Source organism: Xenopus laevis, chromosome 1L, assembly GCF_017654675.1.
Source record: "Xenopus laevis strain J_2021 chromosome 1L, Xenopus_laevis_v10.1, whole genome shotgun sequence".
NCBI classification, from domain to species: domain Eukaryota; kingdom Metazoa; phylum Chordata; class Amphibia; order Anura; family Pipidae; genus Xenopus; species Xenopus laevis.
Genome location: NC_054371.1, coordinates 198,936,966 through 198,954,665, shown reverse-complemented (window position 1 = coordinate 198,954,665; position 17,700 = coordinate 198,936,966). Strand labels below are relative to the sequence as shown.

Here is a 17,700-nt window from a genome sequence, read left to right as displayed (position 1 = left end):
CGTGGGCCGCAGTTGGCCCGCGGGCCGTAGTTTGGACACCCCTGAGTTACACTGTCAGGGGTTCCATGGTTGCACATCCCCCCAACCTTGCTTGCCATGTTTTCATTTGGAGCATGCACAGTATCGTAAAATATCCAACTTCACTCTACTGTACATGCCCTGGATTAGTGCAGGGAACCCCATTTAGATTGATCACAGGTAGTGGCACAGTCTCATATGTACCCACGGTCAAAGCATTGTTGCTAAAGGCCAAAGTCTTAAAAGGCATTACGTTTGCCCAGGAGCAGTAACCCATAGGAACCAATAAGATGTTTTATTTTAATCAGATGACCAGTAAATGCTACCTGCTGGTTGCTATAGGTTACTGCTCCTGGGCAAACATAGTGCATTTTATTACAGAACCCCCTAAAAGTTCATTCAAAAGTGAACCACCCCTTAGCTTGACTCTTATTTGCTATTGCTAAAGGCACAGGCCACACAGGTTCATTTTTGCAAAATTAAAGCAATAAAAGTTCCCTGTTTGCATGTTCAGATACAAAAAGCCAACTCCAAGGGTCATTTTTCTGTACAAGCCCTCATTAAGCATTAAGATAAATCTGGCCACTAGAGCAGTTCTTTGATTTGACCTTAAAAGGAATCTAAAAATCACTGTTACCAACAAAGGAACAAATATGTACCATCAATTTTATTAATACATTCCCAAAAGATTTGAAAGTGCTGGATGTGTAATGTGTGTTGCCTAGCTAAGCAAAAGTTCCCAGAATCAGTAAAGATAAAGGGTATTGCAATGTTATCATACTGTCCGATGCAATTTTATAAAGTTGTGCACACAGCTTTTGTGTTGTGCAGAGGTGGTGTCAATATAGTATAGTAATGACCTACAGGCTAGTATGCATGTAAGTAAATATATCCAGTATTACAAGGTGTTCATTGATTTATAAAGGTACATGGGCTCATAAATAAGTGTCAAATATTTTATATACAAAGACTGGATTAAAGGTGAGTCCTGTCTACAGACATAAACACTGAACAATGGATGAAGCTATGAAAAAGGCAAAGGTAGAGGCCTGTCTGGCTGGTGCAGTCTGTATATATACCCCCCAGTATCCTTCACATCATTCTCACATCCCTACATGCTAGCTTAGGGGGTTATGTAATAAAAGGCACTAAATTTGCCCATGAGCAGTAACCCATTGAAACCAATAGGTGATATCAGGCTGATTCAAGCGCCAAACGATTAGATCACAGCAATGGTAAATGCAGGCCATTGGGGTAAGGACTGCATCAACGAATTTCTCATCGGATTTTGAAACCATATCCAGCCTGCAGGACTCAGTCCGGAACAATGCAAATGGAAGAAACACAGAAAGCTAAATATAAATATGAATTTTAAAAAAAGATGTCATTTATAAATTAAAGTAGGGCAAAGTAAATAAAGAGTCTCACCTCTAACTTCAGGAGAAAATCTGGCCGAGTGGCGTGACACGAAAAGCTTAAGCTCTTGATCCAAGTTGCACTGAATTAGATCGGTGTCCCATGATCGGATTCCTGTAAGACAAATACAAAACATGTTTATACAGCCCAAAATGTCTTCCTGTATATATATCTGATTATTCCATCATTTTATTATCTCTCTTAGACATTTGTGTAATGAAATTCAATAGGTTTAAATGAGCACAAGGATGCTAAAGCAGAGATACATTATCAGAATATGATGTATTTGTGGAAGTTGCAAAGAGGCATGACTCCAGCCAACCTGGCAAGGTTATGTTCTGAAAAAGCACATTTCTTAGTTATTGCCCAGCTTTCAGTAGGATTTGATACTGTTCATGTTAATAACTTGTAAAACAGCATTTGTCCCATTGGGGCTCGATCCTTTGGAGAATAAAGTGGAATCTAATAGCAACCCATAGCAGCCTCAACCAAGAGAAGCAATACTGAAAGAAATCTCATGTGTACTGCATACATACCTTTGGCAAATAACATATGTAAAGTGTTTAAGTGCCATTTACAGGGCTTCAATGGGTATATCTGAACATTTATAGGTGTGTATACCATATCACAGCAGTCAGATCACCCCACTGTAACTAGTTATCTACCCTTTAATTCACTGATACTAATTCTCACTACTTTAATGCCAGCTTCTCTCTTCCTTTGCATTTGGAACCTCTTTCCATCAGTTTTATATTAATTACAATATGACTATAAATCTGGCATGGGACCATAAATCCCCTTAGGCAGTCCTATTCTATATAACAGACTACACCTGAAACTATTCTACAAGCAGCACTTACAACATCCACTCACGAACCAGGTCCCTTAAATCTGCCATAATATAGTGAATAATGTACTCCTTTTGTAAAATATAAGGATTTTATAAGTTACAGTGAAGTTCCATGACCATATACTGTAAAAAATGTTTATACATTTTATACAGGTCATGGAATTCCGAGGTGACTTCTAATATCCTCATATTTTGCAAAAGGGGTACTTTATTTAATACACAAGTTTCAGTGAGTCATGTGACAGAAATGACATCACTCAGCTCTAAATATAACCGATTACATCACTAAGCACCGTTTATAAGGATATGATTTACAGGATATTCATGGCTCTCATGTATTATAATAGATAACAGGACTATTCCTTGCTACATCAATACAGGGAATCTTTTGCTTTAAAAAAAATCAATCCATTACCTTCTCACAGGCTCTGACCTTGGTTTAGATATTCTGATATGGGTTTTTGTACTACAATGGGATATGCAATATCCTGATCTAAGAATCCATATAAAAACTCAAAAATGTTATATTCAGCAGCTTTCAGCGAGCCTATTGAAATGAATTATGTGTAATGTAAATTAAAACTTATATTTCTGAGTATAAAATACAGAGCCAGATTTACGTTTTATGCTGCCCTTGTCTACTTTTGTTGTGATGTTGCTAACCTAATCCCCCAACAAAGCTCGCTGGCTGACCCCACAGTGGCTGATTGTGACTGTTGTTATAGGTGTCTGCTGCATCCACACATATTGCATTCTTATACGGTCACTATATAAGGTCACATCATAGATCACTTTCTCAGATGGGGGGGGTTCCTCCATTTCCAATTCATCACTCTTTGCACTCTTCCCATTAGTCATTCCCTGCTTTTTCTATTTTTTAATGTATTGGTTTTCAGGAGAACAGAACATCTCCTCTCATATTATGGGTGCTTTAGGTAACTGGGGCCATCTAGGCTTTGCAGATATTTTCATAATTAATATTGGTTGTATCCAACAGAGCAATAGCAGACAATTAAGCAGAAAGGGAACAACACAAAACAAAATGAATTTCCAACTGGCTAAAAACCTGAATATCTTTTCAGCAAACTATAGATAGAGTAATATATTGTATCTGTTAAACTGTGCCATTGAAATCTGTTCCATCATCTAACCCTTCCTACTGATCAGTTTCAGAATCAGTGCCTTACATCCAGTATGTCAAGGTTTCTGTAAAATTATCATATCACACAGAGACGTCAATGGTGTAGTTTAGCAGACTGGTGGCCAGTTTTGGGCCACATTCGACCATCACTGAGCCCATGTTTATGCCTTTAATTTTAACCAATAAAATAAAGTACTAAAATCTCTGGACATTTGGGCACACTACAGCCCTATTCTGACTCACTAAAGAGTAATGGAATATTATCGGTCATGATTATGATTTGCATTTATTGGATCCACATTCAGTCTGACTTATTGTCAACAATATCATTAAAGGGGTTGTTCACCTTTAAATTAACATTTAGTATGACGTAGAGTGTGAAAATCTGAGACAATTTGCAATTGGTTTTCATTTTTTATTATTTGTGGTTTTTGAGTTATTAAGCTTTTTATTCAGCAGCTCTCCAGTTTTCAGTTTCAGCAATCCAGATGCTAGGGTACAAATTACAATAGCAGTCATGAATTGATTTGAATAAGAGACTGGAACATGGAAGGGGAAGGCCTGAACTGAAAGATGAGTAATAAAAATTAGCAATAACAATACATCTGTAGCCTTATTGAGCATTTGATTTTTAGATGGGATAAGTGACCCCCATTTGAAGGCTGGAAAGAATCAGAAGAAGGCAAATCATGCAAAACCCATAACAAAAAAAAAATGAAGGCCAATTGAAAGGTTGCTTAAAATTATCCATTTGGCTTTTAGCCATTTTATAACATACTAAAAGTGAACGACCCTTTTATATGCATGAGCTCAGCCTTATGTGTATGTTATAAGGCAATTTAGTACCCATTTGAATTACGAGATCGATTTGAGAAGAGGTAGTGATGCACAGAACAAAAGTCAAAGGAAGAAGGGGGAAGATTTCAGATATGCAACACATTATTGATGCAAAGACATACATCCTAAAGGTTAGCTTGACTGACTCAATATGGAAAAGAATGTTTAAATTGCTTATATCAACAGAAATCTGTTGGAGACGACATTCCTGTATTCTGTATAACAAGTCTCATGATATCCCGTAGCTGCACTGTACATATAAAATGCCAAAAGGTATATAGGGTATTACTGGACCACACAGGACATAGCTGGTAACATTGGTCCAACTGACATTAGGGTACGATCCTCATGCCTATTTTGCATGTCCCGGAGGAAACCAAAAAAAGGTAAACTGAGCTGCAGCCAACAAAATGAGCTACGAGAAGCAAATAGAGGTCTTCAACCTATGACTTTCCAGTTCTTGCTGAACAACAACATCAACATTCCAATGAGTTCAGCAAGAGCTGGACTGGAGAGACCACTACTTTAGATCATAGGTTGCCAAATCTTTTTTGAGGTATCATGATACTGTTCTGCTCAACAACTCCACAATGGAACACATAGCAGATCATTTTGTGATACTGTGTTCATGAACTACTTTTGTGTGATTGCCTAGAAGGCATCCATTGGTACAGAGCCTTAAGGCATACTATGTTTAAGCTACAAGTTCCCTCAGGCAGAGCACCCTGTCCCTATTGTTTCAGACCAGTTAACTTGTGAATTTTCTAGGTATAAAGAATAACACTTTATGAATAAGTAAGGATGAGTCTATGTATTCCCAGTATTTGCCAGACCTGCAGGGCATAGCCCTCTTCACTGCACTGTGCATCAAAATTTCTTTTATAAATAAAAATATAGCTCAAAAGTAAGTGGAATTGCCCACAATATTCTCATCCTGGTTGCAGTCACACTACTGATTTTTATCTAATCTGACTTTCCAGCCTATGGCCAAGTTCTCTTCACCCAGTGCACAGAGACAACTGAATGCAGGTTCCCTCGGCTGAGATATGAGTAGCCTGACAACCAACAGTTGACAAAAGAGGTTTGCGTGAATAATAATCATTTCTCTTTTCAATGAAGTTTAAACCTATAATGGCTATAATTTTCTACAAGCCTCTTTATTTCCACCCCCATGTTTTTACAAGCCTGTGTGCAAAAATGATTTATATGTGGATATGTGGTTGTCAAACATTTTCATTTTAAGTCCCCCCTTGAAGGTTGGGACCACCCTTAGCTCTCCAAATAAATACAGATATAGTAAATTATCAATGTATCAGACATTCAGCCATAATTCCAAGAATATCAAATATAAATTCACCCCACATTTCACCCAAACTGACCCTAAAGCTGGGATTTCAGGTATATCTAGGAGAGCAAATGGCCATTCTCCTAATTCTTACCCCAGCTGTGAGCTGTGAGACTTGAGGGATTCTTGTGTTTTATTGAGCTACATTTCCTGGTTAATTTATTTATTTCAAAATCTTGCACATATTGCGAATGGTGCAGCCATCTAACAGAAGTGTGAGTACATAACTAGGTCACCTCCCACTTGCATCAGCTGGATATGGCTTTGCGCAAATGAAATATGCATGACCAACGGAATGCTCTTAATGCGACCAGCTACTGACTTTCATACCAAAGTGAAGGAAAATCAATCGCCATCCTGTAAAGGATGAGCTTGTGCAATAAAGGTCACATTTAAGGACTGTTCAATAAGAGTCCATCTTAAACCTTTCCATGCAGTCAGCTATACCAGTATAGAAGAAAAAGAATTTGCTAAACGGGTACCAAATAAGTGGGAAAAGTGGAAAAAAAGTGAAATGTTGTAGGTGCTTTGATCATTATGACTTGACAATAGAAGAACATTTTCTACTTAAATCTATACAATTACTGTGTCCATTTCTGAAAATCCATTATGTGCTTTTAATGAGTTTCCTGTGTACTTCCAAATGAGTATCTGCACTCCAAGGCCAATGGCTTCAACAAAGGGAGGGGTGCACGGTAATTTTGTATACACCAATTAATCTCAGACCAGCACTCCCTGTTGTAAAAATTCAGTTGTTTATTGTTACATGGGATCTATACCCGACGTTTCGGTCCCCATTGGGACCTTTTTCAAGGAAGATACAAAACATTTAAAAACTGAGATTAAATAACAAAGCACATATAACAAAACCTCCATACTTGGCTGCCCTCCCACCCTTCCCAGCTATAGTCAGATGATCCCACTGATGTCTAATAAAAGGGCAGCCAAGTATGGAGGTTTACTTTGAAAGCAGCAAGTAAGTTGCAGGTAAAACCTAGTCCCTTTGTAAAATGTATAATTAAGCAATAGAATTCTTAATGAATCAGATAAAATTGAGCATAGGACTGGCCAGATATGGGATGACTTTGACGTAGTTGGCCATCTTAAATATATTGCAATATATGGAAAAACAATCCCTGTTTTGTTTAAAGGGTAAGGCATTTTTTAGAAGCAGTATGCACAAAATGTCTCTGTCTTAAATATATTGATAATGGGTTGAGTGCAGAGGACTCTTGTATTTGACTATAATATTATATATATATATATATATATATATATATATATATATATATATATATATATATATATATATATATATATATATATATATATATTTTATATATATATATATATATATATATATATGGAGTTGGCTGTAGCTCCAGGCTTTTAGTATGTTATAGAATGGCCAACTCTAAGCAACTTGCTTTTTTCTTCTAACTCTTTCCAGCTTTCTAATGGGGGTCACTGACCCCATCTGAAAACAAATGTTCTGTAAGGCTACAACTTTATTGCTATTGCTACTTTTTATTACTATGTATTACTCATATTTCCATTCAGGCCCTCTCATGCATGGTTGCTAGGTTAATTTGATCGCTAGCAACCAGATTGCTGAAACTGCAAACTGGAGAGCTGCTGAATAAAAAACTCAATATCCCAAAAACCACAAATAAAAAATGAAAACCAATCAGAAATTGTATCACTCTCTTCATCATACTAAAAGTTAATTTAAAGGTGAACAACCCCTATAATGAACAGAAATTGTGTGCTGCTTACTACAGAGAAATATGTGGGCTTGCAACTGCAGTGTAGTAAGTAAATGACCTCTATTGTTCCTTGTGGATCTTTTTTCCCCTCTGTTTACAGTCTTTGGAAATTGAAACACCATTTGGGCATAAATTGCTTTTTTTAGTGCCATTTGGCACAAATAATACAACATAAGGTATATAAATGTTGCACTGCCTGTTTTAGTATGTATAGACCTCATTATGCCATTATTAGGCCTCATTAGGCAACTGATGAGGTCCTAAGACTAGCAACCTGATCATTCGGAGCCCAATGACCAGATCAGACCAATAAGCTACTTCTAGCTTTAAATGAAGCATCAATTTCCAAAAGCTCAAAATAATACTTGCCCACGAAGACCCAGTTTTGTGTGATTTAAAGACAGTGGGGTTGTTTGCTGATGTTCAAGCTAAATGTCACCAATGCACCAACCAATCAGAGCTTTGCTTTCATTTTCTAATTGTAGTAGTCTAATCAAGACTAATCGGCAATTGGTTACTATGGGTAATTGTAGTGGTCCAATTTAGCACCTACATTAGTGAATCAGCACAAATACCTAAACCATGCAAGCTTCTGAGCCCACAAATAGAATCCAATTAGCTTTAATACCATTTCATTTATACATCATGACTAAAAGCTCAAAGACGTTGAGCTGCTACATTGCGGGGGTATAATTATGATGTCTTAAAGGGTCAATAGAAAAATGAATAATTTGGATTTATTTTCAATATATATATATATATATATATATATATATATATATATATATATATATATATATATATATATATATATAAATATATATACAGCTTTCAATCGGCAAACTCTTCACTGTTTATAAAAAGTATAATATTTGTATTTTAAAACAACTTAACTCTGGAGTGCCCTTTAAGCTAAATATGTACAGAGTATATTACATGAATGAATCGCTGAAAGACTGAATAGTGCACAAGCAATGATTGTAAGATGTTATTGACATTTGAACATATATAAGTCACACTGTTGACAATGCTTTTCCTGGGAGACATTACTGATATATCTGTGGTTTAGTCACTTTTGTAACTGAAAATCCACACACTCCACTAAAATATGGGTTTGAACGAATTATTAGTACAAGAACAGGATAGACATATCTAATATGTCAGTGCACATATATGCTGTAATTTCCATTTGTAGAATGGTGCATTGGCCATATCCTTGAAGAAAGGCTAATGTGCTCCTTTTTAGCCACTCCCATGCCAGGGCCTGGATCCCTTGGTGCACAGCCAGCTTAAAAGAGCAGTCATGATGATGCAGCCGATTGGAGGATGAAGAATAGCGACATGACACTGGGAAGTGGATGAATTTATGGAGACGATAGGCAGTGTGGGGGAGGGAGAGGTCTGATAACACTGTAGTCTGACCTTGTACCTGTGCAACCCTGCAATACACAGCAGCACCCATAAGCACCCTGCAATCAGAGTGAGTTATATTCACCCTGCAGTGTGAGCTATAAAGAACAATAAGCAGGTTCTGCTGGGAAGGATGGTATTACAGATAAGCACAATAGGCAATGCCTGGGATAATATTGTGCTGCATCACTAGGCCTGCTATTAACACACACATTCCCTGCACAATAGAACCAGAGGCAGGGACAGATTCCATCAAAATGGGCCACTATTCCGAGTAGTGATCCCGAAACCCCCATTGTTCCGCTGCTATAGTAGCGTCTCTCCCAAACACGTACAGCTTTCTCTTATTGAGGTTCAAATAGGGGAGGATGTTATGGACCCCATACACAGGGCTGTTGGCAGATAGGGTTGCCACCTTTTCCTGAAAAAAGTACCTGCCTTCCTATCTGTTTATCCATTTTCCCTATTAATAACATTGGGATCAACAATCATTTTTACTGCCAGGAAGGTAAAGTATCGGCCAGGTGGCAACCCTATTGGCAGAGGAGGAATGAGGTAAAGTAATGCACAGTGTCGGACTGGGAATCCAGGGGCCCACCAAAAAACCTTAGACCAGGGGCCTACTCTCAGAACTGCTATTCTTCCTCTCCTCGCTTAGCCTTTATTATCCTAGTTTCTTTTCTTTACATACAATAAACTATTATTCCATCTATTTAGCCTCTTTGTTCTTATAGTAATACGGAATTGCCATGAAATAGGCCAAATGTTTAGCAGCACGAGGGCCCACTGATACCTGGGCCCACCGGGTGTTTTCCTGATTACCCGGTGGGCCAGTCCCACACTGGTAATCAGGGCCGATCCTACCCAATTTGCCTTCTTTTTGCTGCAATTGCGCTCTCTGCACTAGAAGAGCCAAATTTACGGGTTTAAAATTGGAAATTCGGCTCTTAGTTACCAGGAGCGGCATTTTTGCCGCCCCTGGTAACCAGGGGTGGTGCTGCCGTCTGAGGCGAGTACCTCAACTCGCCTCATTGGCGGAGCGCCTCTGCTGATAATGTAAGATGGCAATGGGAGGGCAGGATATTTTAAATAATATTATCAGTGCTGTCCAACCAGCGTCCCCTTTATCCAGCGTCCCCTTTATATGTTGCAGTGCCAGGGGGTAACACTAACAAGCCAAACAGGGCCAGGGAAAATGTTACTGTCTGAGGTAAAGCCTGGCACATCATACCCTCAGAAACTGTGGCAATTCCCCTTTATATTCAATGAATTCGTTGCTCAGGTTGTACCTTGTGTAAGGCCCACACACAATCCACCCTATTCCCTAACTAGAAATGCGGGTTATAGGCCAAATAACCAGGCTCCTAATTATAATCTGTGTTTATTTTTACTTTATAATCATGAAGCTGCTACCAGGCAAAATGAAACGTGGTGCCCCCATGTATCCAATTGATTTCTATTACTGTAGAATAAGAAGATGCGGGCGAGTGTGTGCAGCAAGAAGGCGTGACAGGAGCATGAATGAAGCAGCAGAATTGTGCTTGGGAAGTGACACAGCAACAACTGCCATCACTGAGCTCAGCACACACGTCTCTGATTGGCTGCCTGCAAGAACCATCTCTGCCCACTGTGCGTTGCCGTAGGGACCGCAGTGCGGACTGCGCCACGCCCACCTCCAGCCGGCATCATCGCGGCGCTCCTGCTAGTGACACTGGATCCGGCGGCAGCGCTAGTAGGAGAGGAGAGCAGCGCTACAAGGGCACGGCGCCTGCTGGACATTGTGACACTAATCACTGGCTATCCTGGCACCTCTCACTGCCTCTGTTTATACCGAACTGCCAGACCCCATTTAATGCAAATAAAATGACTAGAGCCATTGCGCCTGCTCTCTCACTGCACCTCCCGCATTAGTCTATAAGGAATCAAGAGAAAACGCCTCTATCCACAACTGGCACCTCTCTGGCACCCCATCAGCCTGTGGCCCTCCAGTCCATTGTCAGCTATACAGTTCCCAGCACTGTTGTGTAAGGGCTGGAGGGCCACATTCAATCCAATAAACAGGACTGGGCGTGGAGTTGGGCGGTATCAGAATGCGCCGCTTTGTACATGGCGCTGTCCCAGGTCTGCCTCTGTCTGTCCTTGTGATGGGACTATGGCAACTGGTAAGGGAACAGCTAGTGCCCGGGTTATAACTAGAGGTGGTGCCCCCGCTGCTGCTGCCAATGCAACAAGGAGCTCTCCAACCTCATGTCACTCCAGCTGTTGTGCAGCATCTGTAGGAAAGATGTCGAGAGCTGCACATTCTCCACCTATATATTTAATATATATATTATCAGACATTATATCATGTCCTATGTAGAAACTATGTCCCCCCATAGACCCCGTGATGCTGCGGCCCCAGGCAAATGTGCTCTCTACTACCCACCCCAGAATAGAGCCTTGCTGCACCCACCCAGCCTGACACATTCATATACAACCTGGTACATCCATACACAGCATGGCACATTCATATACAACCTGGTACATCCATACACAGCATGGCACATTCATATACAACCTGGTATATCCACATACAGCCTGGCACATCCATAAACAGCCTAAAGCTTCCCCTCTTCTCCATGTAGCTCGGATGAAACACACAGAAGTAGCTCGGGGCATCCCCAGCACATGTGCTCTTATAATGAAATAAAATAAGTGGCAGTTGCATGCGCGGAATTGTCGGTTTGGTACAAGATGCGATTGTTGCAGAGGGTTCTTGTGCTGCTGTCAGTGTCAGTGAGGCAGGAGCAGAGGGAGGGGCTCCTTTCTTGCCAACTGTTACATCTGCAGCCCAGCACGTTTTCTGTCCAGAAAAAAAGGGAGTGGCCGCTCCACATTTGCCTTTGTTCCCCCAAATTGAATGGCACAATTGTCCTTTTTATTTTCACGGTTCTTATATTCTTGTGCCTGGGTTACGGCTTTACCAATGTGAGTGTGTAGGTCATGCGACAAAATGATGGAGGTATTTAGCAGATGCGGCGGAACAAAAGCCTGTGCGACCCGTGGGTCTCCTCCCAGAGAGAGAAGCTGAAAGTTGGGGGGTCCCTGATAAGGTAGTCAGTCCTTACCTGTCTCTATGTTTCTCAGGGCGCATCTCACGTGCTCCTCGCTCACTGTCTCCCCAATAACCACGAGCAGGTAGAACTTGCTGTCCAGGAACCTGTGCGAGAGGCTGGGGGAGGCTGCTGGGTTGGGGATACTGTTTAATGGCTCCATGGCCGGTGCCGGTTCCACAAGGGTTGCCATCCTATCCCCCCACCTGTTCTTCTATCCTCACTGATATTCCTCCTGCTCCGCTCCCCACACTTGTCTAGAGCCGGCGGGAGAGAGCAGGGAGTGAGCCGGGGAGGGGAGGTGGGCAGCCTTTTATACGGCGACCCAGGGAGGAGAATCACATTAGCTGCCTGTCTATTTTCCACCATCCACCACGTCTGATGTCATCTGCAGCAAATCATCGCCTCCGGAAGCAGAAAGGAAGCGCTGCGACTCAGTGCAGGCAGTAGCAGCAGCAGCAGCAGCAGGGAGGTAATGCGGTGCATCAGCTGTGATTCCCCCGACCCCTTCCCACTCCTGCACTGGGATCCTAAGGAAGACACCAGTCATAATATTACTGTCTGTATTCAGAGGTCACACAATCATTTACTGCCAGCAGCACACTTTTATTACCCAAAATATCAGGGACTTTTCCATCCTTTCCCTTTAGGGGCCTTTCCTTAGACGAATCTTTAGTTTGCCAAAAAAATGATTATATAAATATGTATATATTTCAGGATAATATCATATTTCTGGATTGTAAGATTTTGGGCAAGGCTCTTGCAATGGCATATAATACAGTAGACCCCCACAGTTGCTCTGGTAACGTTAAAAGGTCAATGTCCAATTCTGAAATTAAAAAAAATCGTTCCCATTTAGAACAGAGAGTACATTTACATATTGTTCTCTAACCCCCTTCGCAATCAGAATGCAGGAGAGGTAACTGTGTGGGGTGGAGGAATCTGCTATAATAAAACATATGCTCATTACATGGAAACCCGTCATATAGAAAGCTCCAAATTTCAGAAAGAACGTCTCCAATTTTATCCAAATAATCCAGATTTTATAAAATAATGATTCCTTTTTCTCTGTAATAAAACAGAACCATGTACTTAATTCAAATTAAGATACAATTGATCCTTATTGGAAGCAAACCCAGCCTATTGGGTTTGTTTAATGATTTTCTAAGGTATGAAGATCCAAACTACAGAAAGATCTAAAGCCCAGGTCCAGAGCATTCTGGATAACAGGTTCCATATATAACAGATTCTCTTTATACATGACATAATTGGTTTGGAAGTCCAATTTGTGCTGAGTACGAATACTGAATATTTATGGTTATACAGAGATTCCTGACATATAAATCAGAAACCCACAGCTGTACAAAACCATGTTTTTAAAGAACCGCAACAGAAATGATTATACTATAGATTGCAAGCCTAAAAAGCTGAACCCAGAAAAACCAAAGATTTCTGTAAATTACACATACTTAGCAGACTTTTAAGAAAGTATTTTGGTTAATTGATCACATACCTGTATTTTTATAACCAAATTAAGGCAAAATAGATAAATATGTCTTTACATTCCACTTTGATGCAGTTTGATGCAAAGCTTGCACTGTAAATCATCTAATATAATCAAATACAAGAGTCCTCTGCACTCAACCCATTATCAATATATTTAAGACAGCGACATTTTGTGCATACTGCTACTGAAAAATGCCTTACCCTTTAAACAAAACAGGGATTGTTTGTCTATATATTGCAATATATTTAAGCTGGCCAACTACGTCAAAGTCATCCCATATCTGGCCAGTCCTATGCTCAATTTTATCTGATTCATTAAGAATTCTATTGCTTCATTATACATTTTACAAAGGGACTAGGTTTTACCTGCAACTTACTTGCTGCTTTCAAAGTAAAACTCCCGAACTTGGCTGCCGTTTTATTAGACACCAGTGGGATCACCTGACTATAGCTGGGAAGGGTGGGAGCTACAACATGGAGCTGGTCATCTAATATAATACACTTTTTGGGTTAAAGTATCATTACTTTGTATGTCAAAAGTCTTCTGAACTGTTTGATACCCCAGGGGCATATAATAAAAACAGAGCATCTGAATTCTGATGGCAGGTCTTTCACAAACATGACAAACTGCTTTGTTGCAGTGTTGTGTGTCTTTAAAGCCCACAAACAGTAACTTGACTAAAAAAAAACCAGTTTTTTAAAACTGCACTTTCTGAAGAATTCAAAAATATATATATTCTACACAAAAATAGCGAGTAAATTCATTTTAGCAAAGTCAACTCAAACTTGTCATTTTGCTGCATCCATCTACCATATATACCAGGTAAAAAAGTGATCTGATAAAAAAAAACAAAAAAAAAACTTGCCTCCAACAGGCTTGGAGGAAAGTTTTAAACCTGGTGGCAGGTGTACTGCAAATAGAGCCACCTGTAGGCTGCCAGTCCAAATATCCAATCACAGCCCTTATTTGGCTCCCTGGAACATTTTTCATGCTTATGTTGCTCCCCAACTGTTTTTACACTTGAATGTGGCTCACACGTAAAAAGTTTTGGGGAGCCCCTGCCCTAGAGCTACTGCCACCTTCCAGCTGGGGTTAATTCTAGGAGTCCCTGTGCAGCTGCATCAAAGATGTAACAGTCTTGTATTCACTAAATCAGGTGCAGAAGTCATTATGGTGAGCACTGGAAATTACTCAATCCCCATTCTGGCAAACTTTGGTGGAATGTGTCAGTAAGTGCACCCTCATGTTTGTTTTGACCCAATTGCTGAGAACACAACAATGTCCTCAATTGCAGTTACGCTGGAATAGTGTGGGGAAATTGTGTGGTTAAAAACTGCTCAAAATTGCTCCTTTCACACTATACATGCAATCTTAAGGCTTTATATAGTAAAGAGCATAGAGTGCCGTAGTCTATACTTATGGACATTATAAATAAAATTTTTATTGTCCTCATATGGGTTTCATCTTAATCATATTAACTCTTTGATTTTTTTTTGTCGATTTGTCGCTTACTTTTGTGCAATAAAGTAATTACATTTTTGCAAATTCCCATTATGGTAAAAAGAATGGCGTGAAAGAGAGAGAGATATAAATACATAGATATAGATGATAGATATATCGATAGGTAGAGATAAATAGATAAAGAAAGAGATAGATAGATGATAGATAGATAATAGATAGATAGATAGAGATAGATTGATAGACCGATGTAGATGATAGATACATATAAGATATAGACAGATAACGATAGAGATAGATGATAAAAAGACAGATAGAGAGAGAGAGAGATAAATACATAACATAGATGATAGATATATAGATAGTTAGAGATAGATATATAGATGATAGATAGATGATAGATAGATAGATAGATAGATAGATAGATAGATAGATAGATAGATAGATAGACAATTGTAGATGATAGATACATATAAAGATAGAGACAGATAAAGATAGAGATAGATGATAAAGAGAGAGATAGAGAGAGGGAGAGCTAGATAGATAAATTCATAGATATAGATATATGGATGATATATATATATATATAGAGAGAGAGAGAGAGAGAGAGAGAGAGAGAGATGAAAGATGATAGATAGATAGATGATAGATAGATAGATAGATAGATAGATAGATAGATGATATTGATAGAGATATAGATAGATAGATAGATAGATAGAGAGAGAGAGAGAGAGAGAGAGAGAGAGAGAGAGAGAGAAAGAGGATAGATAGATAGACAGAGCTATAGATAGATAGATAGATAGATAGATAGATAGATAGATAGATAGATAGATAGATAGATAGATAGATAGATAGATAGATAATGGATAGATAGATAGATAGATAGATAGACAGAGATATAGATAGATAGATAGATAGATAGATAGATAGATAGATAGATAGATAGATAGATAGAAAGATAGATAAGGAATGTGTACATACTCAAATATTCTCACAAATCAAGGCAAGACCTGTATATGCCGAGGAGAAGATTTACTAACGTTGGTATTATTTCTTTTCCCCGAATTGCACTTTTGAGCAATACAAATCGTGTACTTAACTAATTACTCTAAGCCCAAAAAAATCTATATTTATTAAAGGGCAAGTCAACACCAAAATAAAATAAAATTGCATCTAAGCAATTTTGCAGTAAACATTTATTACAAATTTTCTATGGTTTGTATATGTATTGCTATTGAAAGCAGTGTTTGTCCCTTTCTATTCTCTGTCCTGGTGGCTCAGACTGTTGATACAATGTAAGACAAGGCAGCTGATTAACAGACCTGGCTTTGCTGGGGAACCAAGATTTTGCAACATTGTTTAAAAAGTAACAACCAGGACAAGCAAATGCTGCTTTCAATAGCAATTGTTTTTACAAATAACTTTAAAAGCACTGACATTTAATAAATTCATATTGCAAAGTTGCTTAGCAGGGCCAGAACTAGGGGTAGGCAGAGTAGGCACGTGCCTAAGGTGCAAAGCTGAGGGGGCGCCAGGCATGTACCTGCTCTGTCGCCTACCCCGTGTCCGGTCCCGTCTCTTCCTGACTGCCGCTGGTGTCTTTCGTGTAAATGCGCTTCTGCGCTTGTGCGCACACATTTTGCGCATGCGTGCTGGAGTGAAGTCTCGCGCATGCGCAGTCGAGTGCGCACTGAGCCGGCACTGTGGCCAGCGAGGTTGCCTAGGGCGCCTGGCCGGGTTGGCTCGGCTCTGTTGCTTAGAACTATGTTTTCTTTTATTAGGCATTTGGATTATCATTAATAATCATGTAGATGTTTTTTTTTTTAAAACGTGGGTTTAGTTGTGGTTGAAAAACATCTAAAACCACACAAATTGGATTTTTCATAAATAGACCTCTATATATGTGTGTATGTGTTTTGTGTGGTTGATTTCCATGTCCCAGAGAAAGCAAAATTGCGTCTTAATTGGCTAAAGACATGTAGATGAACCCTCAGGCATTCTTCCTGTCTCTCAGCTACAACATGATTTCTTAGCCATGTGAATATTATTTTATTCATATAGTTTGTAGTAAATTCCTGGTGGGAGTGTCAGCAGAACAAGCTAATAGAAGACAACACATCGGGTTTTAACAGTGCAAGAGGTTTTTTCTAGATTTTTGGTGCTTGACAAGCTGGTATTCTTATTGCTGGTACAGGAGCCAGTACATGAGCAGACTATTCCCTTCACTGTACTCTGTGCAGACAATGAAAAGTTACATTTATTCATTATCATCTTGTCACATCCCGTAATTCAAATGTATAACTGACATGCTATGTTTGCTTTTTTATGAGATTTAATGTGCATGCAAGTTTATAAGCATGCTTGTTTCATGTGGATATATAATGAATAATGTTGGTTACAGGGGTGATTCACCTTAATGTTAATTTTTTTTATGTCAAAGAATGACCAGTTCTAAGCAACTTTTCAACTGGTCTTCATTGTTTTTTTTTTTATAGTTTTTGAATTATTTGCTTTCTTCTTCTAACTCTTTCTAGCTTTGTATGTATTGTTATTGCTCCTTTGTATTACCCATCTTTCTCTGATCTTTTTGCTCTATTTATATTCCTGTCTCTTATTCAAATCAATGCATGGTTGCTAGGGTAATTCAGACCCTAGCAATTAGATTGCTGAAATTGCAAGCTGGAGAGCTGCTGAAAAAAGCTAAATAACTCAAGAACCACAAACAATAAAAAATTAAAACCAATTGCAAATTGCCTCAGACTATCACTTTCTACATCATACTAAAGGGCAGATTTATCAAGGGTTGAATTTCGAAGTGGAAAATCGACCATTGAATAGAATCCTCCGACATTCGAAGTCG

General features: G+C 39.2%; 1 protein-coding gene across 1 annotated transcript in view; it reads right to left on the bottom strand.

The window, feature by feature from the left end:
* Positions 1-12,262, bottom strand: part of map1b.L (microtubule associated protein 1B L homeolog) — a 44,472-nt gene extending 32,210 nt beyond the window's left edge. Inside the window, exons 1-2 of the mRNA XM_018265058.2 lie at positions 11,891-12,262; positions 1,447-1,548 (exon numbers count right to left, since the gene is read on the bottom strand). Coding sequence (XP_018120547.1) covers positions 1,447-1,548; positions 11,891-12,068 — 280 coding nt within the window. The 5' untranslated portion in view covers positions 12,069-12,262. The remainder of the gene's footprint in view (positions 1-1,446; positions 1,549-11,890) is intronic.
* Positions 12,263-17,700: the final 5,438 nt, after the last annotated feature.